This window comes from Engraulis encrasicolus, chromosome 3, assembly GCF_034702125.1.
Source record: "Engraulis encrasicolus isolate BLACKSEA-1 chromosome 3, IST_EnEncr_1.0, whole genome shotgun sequence".
NCBI classification, from domain to species: Eukaryota; Metazoa; Chordata; class Actinopteri; order Clupeiformes; family Engraulidae; genus Engraulis; species Engraulis encrasicolus.
This window is the reverse complement of record NC_085859.1, coordinates 28183188-28193187: the sequence shown is the minus strand read 5'-3', so window position 1 is coordinate 28193187 and position 10000 is coordinate 28183188. Positions and strand designations below refer to the sequence as shown.

At 46.8% G+C, this 10000-nt stretch overlaps 1 protein-coding gene across 1 annotated transcript in view; it reads left to right on the top strand.

The window, feature by feature from the left end:
• Positions 1-10000, top strand: part of rasgrf2b (Ras protein-specific guanine nucleotide-releasing factor 2b) — a 116210-nt gene that overhangs the window by 98306 nt on the left and 7904 nt on the right. The window contains exons 22-24 of the mRNA XM_063193699.1: positions 1624-1736; positions 3629-3689; positions 8182-8285. Of these exons, the coding sequence (XP_063049769.1) occupies positions 1624-1736; positions 3629-3689; positions 8182-8285 (278 nt within the window). The remainder of the gene's footprint in view (positions 1-1623; positions 1737-3628; positions 3690-8181; positions 8286-10000) is intronic.

Sequence of the window (10000 nt, the reverse complement as noted above, 5' to 3'; positions counted from 1 at the left end):
GGGGATGTCTGTGCAGTAGACAGAGTGGCAGTCAAAGGGAGGGAAATCATTTCCTTTCGAAGTCCTGGAGTTGGTTGGTTTTGGCGTAACCGGGGAAGTGGAGGGGGACGGGGGGACAAGGGGGTCATTTGTCCGTGGCCCAGTGAGAGAAGGGGCCCATTTCTCATAGCATGGTAGAGGGGGGGTATATCATATGTTTTGGTCCCAGTCCCAGACAGTCAAAGCTTTCAGCGGCCCTGGTCCATAACGGAGGAGCATCGTCACATTTGGGTTTGGGAGGTGGGGAGGGGAGGGGGTAGCCTCGCGACGCCATCCTCTGTACTCTACCCAAAGATTTTGGCTCCGCACATCATCTGGCAAAAGCCTCGAGCTCGGTTCTCTCAGTGTTTCGCCAATCAGCAAACAGTTGAGAGTGGTGACGTAGAACTCACCCGCGAGCTCTGTTACTGATTGGTTAAGGTAACTATATTCACACTTTCGTTTTGTTATTTGTATGCTTTTGCGACGCTATAAAGTAACAGGCATGCTAATAAAGCACAATATGGGTTTTAATTTGAGTTTCAATTAATTTAAATGATTTAGTTATATATATTATATATTATATTATATATGATCAGACCATCTCCCATCGACCACGGAGACGTATTCCTCATGGCTTTTGCCAGACTGATTGACAGAGTCAACAGTCGGCTATTCGCCCAGGCTAGGGAGGGGGGGAGCTATCTGATGATTTTGTCCCAGGCCCAGTCAAAGCTGTCAGCGGCCCTGACCCATAACAGGAGGAGCACCGTCACATTTCGGTGGGTGGGAGAGGTGTTGTTGGGTGCATGCCGGAGACTGAATGGCAGGCAAAGGGAGAGAAGCTGCTTCCTCTGGAGGTGGTGACAAAGAAATGGATGGGTCTGCTCTCGGCCCTGGTCTCTGCAGCGCGCCGCCCTTGACTAGCCATGCGGCACTTCTCACGCCGAAGCGTTTTCTTGAAGGAATATTTTTTGTGATGAGAGCAGCAGAGAAGGAAGTTGACACTCTTTTGTTTCAATGTGAGCGAGACAAGCTTATTTCCCCATCCCTTTGATGTGCCCGGCGTGGCGCTAAGCATGATCGATGCCAGGGGACGGAGACGGGGACACCTTGTTTGGGGGGCGCAATGAATTGCGTCACGGTGTACGGAGGTGACATCTTTTGGGTGGCGTGGACGGACTGCTCTCTATTGCTCTCCCGCGCTCTCTCTCTCTCTCTCTCTCTCTCTCTCTCTCTCTCTCTCTCTCTCTCTCTCTCTCTCTCACTCTCTCACACTCTCTCTCTCTCTCCCTCTTTCTCTCTCTCTCTCCTTCCACGGTGTACGGAGGTGACATCTTTGGGGTGATGTAGACGGACTGCTCTCTCTTGCTCGCCCTCTCTCTCTCTCTCTCTCTCTCTCTCTCTCTCTCTCTCTCTCTCTCTCTCTCTCTCTATCTATCTATTCTCCCAAGGTAGGTTATTTGGAGCTAAACACAAGCACGTCCATCCAAACTCTCACTGCATGCTGCGTTGTGCCCCGTTCCGCGTGTCCTCTCTCTCTCTCTCTCCTCACTCACACAGCTCATCAAATGCCTGTTGTTTCTGCCCCATGTCTCCCTGCAGGATTTTGACATGAGTGGCGATCTGAAGGGAGGTGTCATCGGCCTGCTGGAGGAAGTGCTCAAAGACCCTGACCTGCTGCCCCAGGAGAGGAAAGCCACCGCAAACATACTAAGGTACTGGAGTGAGCTGTGCTGAAGGGAAAGCCACCACAAACAGGGGGGCGCTTTGGCGCAGCGCGCTAATCCCCCACATTTGGGGTTGCATGCCCACCCTCTGGGAGCCCGGTTCGAGTCCGGCCGGGGTCATTTCCCGATCCTCCCTTGTCTCTCTGCCCCATGCGTTCCTGTCACCATCTTCAACTGTCCTGTCAAATAAAGGCATAAAAGCCCATAAAAATATATTTAAAAAAAAGAAAGCCACCGCAAACATACTAAGGTACTGTAGCTGTAGTGAGCCGTAATGAAGTGAAGTGAAAGTGAAAGTGAAAGCCCACCTATGAAACACCAACTCCCATTGTCACTGAGTGTGTTTAGATGCCGTTCACAGGCCACACACTTAACATACTAGGATACTGGGCGACCCTATGGGCAGCACAAACATACTGGTAAATGGTAAATGGTAAATGGACTGCATTTACTGTACTGTATATAGCACCTTTCCACTCCTTTGAGCACTCAAAAGCGCTTTACATTATATGCCTCACATTCACTCATTCACACTCACATTCGCACACCACACATTACACTCACATTTACACACCGCACATACCACACCGGTGGTACCAGAGAGAGTATAGAGAGAGAGGTTCCATTGGCCCATTGTTTCCTGGTTCTATTATGGCCCCCCTTAGGCAGACCTAGGCAGACCTAAGGACTGTTCTATTCATTGTAGGAGCATTATGACACGCCCCTTTAGGCAGACCGGAACCTGGTCGCGTTAGGTGCCCATAGAAACCTATTATGTTGGCATATCTCTATAGAATATCGCTGGTGGTACTGTGCCACACTTCTCTCCCAGACAGCAGCCCTGACCCCTGATCTGTTTACATGTGTTGCACAGCACACACAGTATCAGATCTCCTCCCCAACCCTCAACCCCAGCCCTCTATAGTCCCCATTCACACACACACACACACACACACACACACACACACACACACACACACACACACACACACACACACACACACACACACACACACACACACACACACACACACACACACACACACACACACATACACACACACACAGACACACACACACACACTAAACGCATGTAAGCACACAAAAAGAAAACATGCAGCCCATCATCTCTTTGGTCTCAGGTTGACTGCATGGTGGATGATAAGCACACAATGGGGTGTATAAATCAGTGTATTCAAATGACCGTGTCAGTGGAGGCTGTGTGATGCGGTGCTGTGTGCTGCTGGCATGGCCCCAACTCCTGTTCATGGCTGTTTAAAGGTATGTAGGGGCCCTAGGCAAAGAGGCACTTGGGGCCCTTACCCTACCCCATCTCTTCAAACTATTGGGGAGGGCCTCCCTTGAGAGAGATTTCGATAGCATTTGCCCCATGTCACTTTTCAGTCACTGAATTTAGGGAGGTGCTGGCGCACACAATTATTGTCATTTAAATACAAGAACCATTAACTACCATAACCCCCCCCCCTCCTTTTTATATTGGGGCCCTAGGAATTTGCCTAGTTTGCTTGCCTGGTGGTAGCAGGCCTGCTCCTGTTGCACGGCTGGCTACAGCTACAGACACGCAGCTCAGGGGAGCAGCAGGGGAGGGGGGTGGGCATGTGATGTCAGGAAGCAGCTCGCCGTTGGTATGACAACGCTGTGTCTGTGTATGTCTCACTCTCTTTCTCTGTCTCTTTCTCTCTCTCTCTCTCTCTTTCTATATCCTCTCCATGTCTCTCCTTCGTGTCTCTATATCTCTCTTTCTTTTACTGTTTTGATGTACCCTGTTCTTCATTTCTCTCTTTGTTGGTCCTTTTCTCTTTCTCTTTCTCTTTCTCTATCTCTCTCTCTCTCTCTTTCTCTCTCTCTCTCTCCCACAGTGCCCTTTCTCAAGAAGATCAGGACGACGCGCAGCTGAAGATTGAGGACATTCTGCAAGTGGTGAGCATACGGCGCCGTGCTGTGTGTTGCCTTCCTCTCCTCAGCCCCGTTGCCCGGCCCGCCAGCCTGGAGTTAAATTAGACACTTGAGGACGTTTAGGCATTTATTTATCCTGCTGGCCCACATCGGCTAATCACTTCCTGGTCTCTGCCATCATCACCAAGGCTACCAATTTCACTCCCCGCAATCATGCTCCCCCCTTACACCCACAGGGACTCTCACTGTTTTCACTTCCATTTTATAATTCTCTTTTTTCTCCTCCTCCTCCAGAATTCGGTTTCATTCTCGAAGTCTCACTCTCTTATCAGGTTGTAAACAAAGAAGAATGAAATCTTAATTGAAAACTGAAAGGCACTCTGACACTCAATGTTTTTATTCCAGAATTCCCTCATCAGTTTAATCAAGGGATTTCAAAAGCTTTCGTTAAATCTTGTTTACTGTAAAGGGACACTGTGCAGGAAATGGTCAAAAAAGATACTGCAACTATGCTGCTTATTGAAATTGGGCCGCCTATTGCCAAATTTTATCTTTACATATTTATGTATTTTCGAGTATGGTCCAACTACAGTCATTTTTGCAGCTAATTTTTTTTGGAAATTCAAAATGTCTGACCATGGAGAAGATCCCCCTTTTAATGTAGGAAAATTTGAATTTTTCCAGTCATAATGAATACTTAGAATTTGATGGTGGTGGTAAGTATTCATGAAAAAGGTAACATTAGTGAAGGGGCAGCATGAATTCTGGAAATAAACATCTAAAAATCTCACACAGTGTCCCTTTAAAGCATGTATAGCTTTTTTTTAAAATAAAAATGTATAGACATTTTTCATAGCAGCAGGTCCTCACCACTGCTTGGTTTTTGACTGATGCCACATCATCCAAAAGCAGCCACCACATTGGTGAATATATTTCCACCATGTGAGCTACCAGTTCTTTTCTCTTGAGTCTCTTGTCAGTTAAAAAAAAAAAAAAAATCCACTCACTCTGATAGCTGTCAGATGGGTGAGAATGGCTAGGCTCCAGAGCCAGGGTTTTTGAAGAGACATTGTTTGACAGTTTTCTGTTGGCAAGAGTGACAGCAGGTAGTGAAGGGGACTGCGCGGTGAGAATTGTGATGTAGTCAAGGAGTGGAGAGTAGAGAAACAGTAGGAGATTGTTGCCACCAAACCAAACCACACCTCCTCTCCCACTCTCACTCATTCGTTCATTTCTTAGAATCCAAACCACACTACCTCTCCCACTCTCACTCATTCGTTCATTTCTTAGAATTATTATACAACACAAAATTGACAATTTGACATTTCCCTCTGATTCAACAGCATTACATCACTGTGACTCCAAGGATAATAGTGAATTGAGCGTTCCATTTTTGTGGCACTCCATGCTGTTTCAATGTCCTCAGGAATTAGAACATTTGCAATTTGAGGCTTTACTGTAGCCTATCAAAAACCCTCAATTGTATGACTCTGAATGACAGTGTTTAAACAGGAGACTGATGGCTCTGAGGGAGAGGGGTGTGGATGGGTGGGTGGCTTGGTTGGAGGATGGCGTGTAAGGGCTAAAAGGTTAATTATATTGTCAGAGAAGGGTGGAGAGGGTGAGGGAGAAGGGAGAAGGGATCTCACGTCATGATTATCTGCAGGGGGTGAAGAGGGTATAGGGAAATCTCCATGGAGATGACCTGACGGAAAAGAGGAAAGGATGATAGAGAGGGATGGATTGTCATCCTTTTGTTATTAGAGATAGGGGCGACACTGATCATCATCATCATCATCATCATCATCATCATCATCTTCGTCTTCGTCTTCATCTTCATCATCATTATCATTATCATCATCATTATCATATCCAGTACAGTGTCCACTTCCACGCGCCACCAAAAGCCATAGTTTTGACCAGTAGGGTATTTCTCAACCTTTTTTGAACGAACGCCCCTCTTACCTCACCATAATCCATGATTGTGTTTAGATTCACCATAGCGGGGGGAGCTGACGCACAGCATTCTGGGTTGTAGGTTACTGCATCCAACATAATAATAAGCTCATACGATACGACTTAGATTTTTGTCGACCGATGTAGACAAAGCACGTGAGCGAGAACTTGTTGTCACGATGTGGGTGTTATTAAAACAGCGCATTTGAAGTCGGCCACAAATATGAACGAGACGATGAGCTCGCACCAGTTTGCTCTACTAACACACCACGTGTGAGGAGTGGGGGGACAGGCAGTGAGGAGGAGCTGAAGTGGGGACCTGCTCAAACCTGTGTAGAGGCACAGTGGGTTTACATACAGTGTTGAATCTCGCCCTCCAACCCGTGCCTGCAGTTCACCTAGGGAGCGCTGTCGAGACAGCAGAGCTCATACTGTAAGGCTGGTGCTAATAACTGACAATTGTGCTCGCTGTCGGGTGAAACTTGACAATATTACTGTAAGTTCTGAGAAACCAAAGTTATTGTACATTGAAATGTACAATAACCTGGGAGTTGTGTCCTTCTGGTTTTCCTACACCTTTGGCATTTATGAGTCAGGCTCCGCTAGCATCTTGCTAACGAAATTGCTTTACGGCCATCGTGATCACAGCAATGCAGCCGACTAATCCAACCGACCAATCCAAACGCAGTGTGTGAAGCCGCTCGTGACGTCATATTGACAATAAAGACGTATTTTACAAAGATCCAGGGAGTTTAAACATTCAAACTAAGTGCTGTTTGAAAGGATAATCTATCCTGCCTTTTGGAAAAATAAAATGAAATAATGATACCAATTATCTCCCAAAGCAATGGCAGCATCGTGGTTGAGCTCCATGGGACCCCATTCATTTTAACAGCCTCTGCGCTCCTTGGCGCTCCTCTGCGCTCCTCTGCGCTGTCTGGATGGCGCCACTTAGTGGACAGTACCACCCGGAAAAAGTCGCGAGATTCCTCTCTCGTACTACCCATAAACACTCTCTGGTAGAGGTGTGAGACAAGACTCATATACACACGTGAGCGAGTTGTTGACCAACCAGTTCATGGACGCGTGACCTCGGAGGTGGTCTACAGACGAGCGTTCAAGGGGATAAGCAACTGCAGAGGTTACAAGATCTGACTGCAGTCGCATTCATCCCGCGATAGTTTGACACCATGTCACATGTCACCTCGTCGACGCAACATCACCAAAATTTTGAAGTTTGACAGGAAATCTAACCGTCATGCAACTTTTTGAGCCAGAATGCATTGCTATCTAAATGCGGATGCAGCCGTTGCGGTATCTCAATCACACCTAATGATAGTAACACAGTCCCCACCCCCCATGGCCTGCCCGAGGCATACTCGAACTTTGAAGTTGCTTAGGGCCCCAATGCCACTAGGGGGGGCCCATGAGCCCAGAATAATAAGGAAGAAATTGGACCCTTGTTTTAATATCAATGCCACCTTTATCGTGGTCTTATCATATGTCTGGCATATATGAGTAAGGAGCATGTGATGCTGAGTATGTATGGGGGGCCCCTGATGAAATTTAGCTTAGGGTCACATAAAAGCTCGGGCCGGCCCTGCCCTGCCCCCACCCCCCCTCTCAGCTGTCTCCTTGGAGATAGAAATGGATTGTCTGGTCTGCTCATTTGTTCTTCTGTTCACATGTTTCTGTCTCTCCCAAATCTGCCAGCGTACGTGACCTGACCTTGTTAGGAAGTCGAACTGTGCGGTAGAGGAGGACTCATTGTAATTCCGGTGTGCCAGCCTTGTCTTTTTTTGTCTCAACCTCAGCTTGACATTCAGATAACGCACTTAAAAACTGACGTTGTTGCTTTTAATTGCAAAGCCTCACCTTCAGCGCTAATTGCAAATTGTATGTTCGGAGCATCAGCAGTCGAGCCGACCAGTCCTGCCTGCCAATTACATATTTTAATGTAGTCACCTTTTTTCTTTCTTTTTACAATTTGTGAGGATTGTCTGTTTTGGCACAAATCAGTGACAATTGGTGACAAATCAAAGCTCATGTGGTAACCAGCAACCGGCCTTACAGCCTCAGGGAGGATTTAATTCCTGACAATGTTATTAATTTCTGACCCTACCCAAATGTTCATGCTAGTTTTATGTCCAACAAATTAAAAAGGAAAGAATACAGGTGGAAAGTCCTCCAGGAGTTTGGATAAACATCCTATTCTTATTATGAATTCCCGGTAAAATCACTGTGTGTGTGTGTGTGTGTGTGTGTGTGTGTATGTGTGTGTGTGTGTGTGTGTGTGTGTGTGTGTGTGTGTGTGTGTGTGTGTGTGTGTGTGTGTGTGTGTGTGTGTGTGTGTGTGTGTGTGTGTGTGTGTGTGTGTGTGTGTGCATGCACACATTTATTTACATCTACACATATACACATCACTCACTCACACAATGTCTATGTGATTCTTCTCTGAGATTCTTCTCTGCTTCTCTCTCTCTCTCTCTCTCTCTCTCTCTCTCTCTGTCTCTCTCTCTCTCTCTCTCCCTCTCCTTCCCTCCCTCCTTCTTTCTCTCAGGCTGAGTGTCATCATGCGGAGTGCTTTGAGTCTCTATCTGCCATGGAGCTGGCTGAGCAGGTCACCCTGCTGGACCACATAGTCTTCAGGAGCATTCCTTACGAGTACGTACTGTACTGTACTGTACAGCACCACCTCTTACACATACATCTGTAGTGTGTGTGTGTGTGTGTGTGTGTGTGTGTGTGTGTGTGTGTGTGTGTGTGTGTGTGTGTGTGTGTGTGTGTGTGTGTGTGTGTGTGTGTGTGTCTGTGTGTCTGTGTGTCTGTGTGTGTGTGTCTGTGCGTGTCTGTGTGTCTGTGCGTGTGTCTGTGTACGTGTGTGTGCACGCGCACAGGTGCTGCACGTGTGGGCCTGCGTATGTGTATTTTTGACATGTTCTCTGTGTGTGTGTGTGTGTGTGTGTGTGTGTGTGTGTGTGTGTGTGTGTGTGTGTGTGTGTGTGTGTGTGTGTGTGTGTGTGTGTGTGTGTGTGTGTGTGTGTGTCATATGTGCTGGATATTTCATGAGGACTCATTATCCTATTGCCAAAATGTCTAACACTGGCCTGTGTATCCACACCACGCGATGTCCTTTTTTAATGAGGGCCATGTAACGGTGGACATGCTGCCATGTTCATCAGCTGTACCCTGACATACTCCGCGGAATCACGCTCCTCCTGACAAATCAGATCATCCCTTGAAACGGGTTGCTAGCATCTGATTGGCCAGTTGCAAAAAAAAAGGCAGACGTGCAAAAGGGGACGAGTACTGAGTGTCTGAGGGGAGGGGAAAGGACACTTCACAAGACACGCAAGACTCCGCTCTCACTTTACGTTACAAAAAAAACAGTATATCCTTCATGCTTCTGTCCTTCACAGTCCATTGCATCAGTGGAGAGGGCTTACAAGCAGAGTAAGACATGGAACCTTTATTTAGAAAGGAGCTAGACCAGTGGTTCTCAACCTTTTTTGAACAAACTTGAGCTTGGCGTCATCACAAGACTTCCATAAGCCTTGACCTCATAAGCCTGACAACGCCCCCTTCCTCTAATATTAAAAAAATAATGAACTAATGACCTCCAATGGCAACTAAGCACTGCCCCCTTTCAGCTGTATCATTTTCAACGCCCCCTAGAGCTCCCCAACGTCCCCTGGGGGATGCACCACCCCCGTTGAGAAACACTAAGCTAGACTAATGTTTCAACATGTCCACTTCAGGCTTTGATGAAGATGCCATGTGGAATCGTTAGTCTTACACCTTCCGAAATAAAATGCAATTTTTTTCAGGGTCCTCTTGACTCTCTGGTCCCTGGGCCCCTGGGCCCAGAAGGCCAGTGCAGTAGTTTGAAAGTGTATTTCTGGAACAAAGGGACGGCATACATATATAGTACAAATCAAAACATACAAGATTATAGCCATCAGGCTAATTTCCATCTTTTGTCCCTTTACAGCAGGGATGTCAAACCAAGGCCCGGCGGGGTCCAAATCTGGCCCGCAGAGTCATTTTATTCGGCCCGCAAGATCATTTCAAATTGTATTACAGTTGGCCCACATATATCATTAACGTATAGCGTAAATGGGTCCAGGTCAATGAAACAACTCATACTCATATGCAACACAAGCACACTTGATGGGAATGAGTGTGTGTGAAATTAAACTATGAGTGCACGCACGTGTATGAGTGCATGCACGCACAATCTTAGACAATTTTAAAAATAATACTGATCTCAGTATTAATAAATATTAAGTTTGGCCCGCAACTTCGTTCCAGATTTTGATCTTGGCCCTCGGTGAATTTGAGTTTGACACCCCTGCTTTACAGGTTCGCTTGTCCTTTAA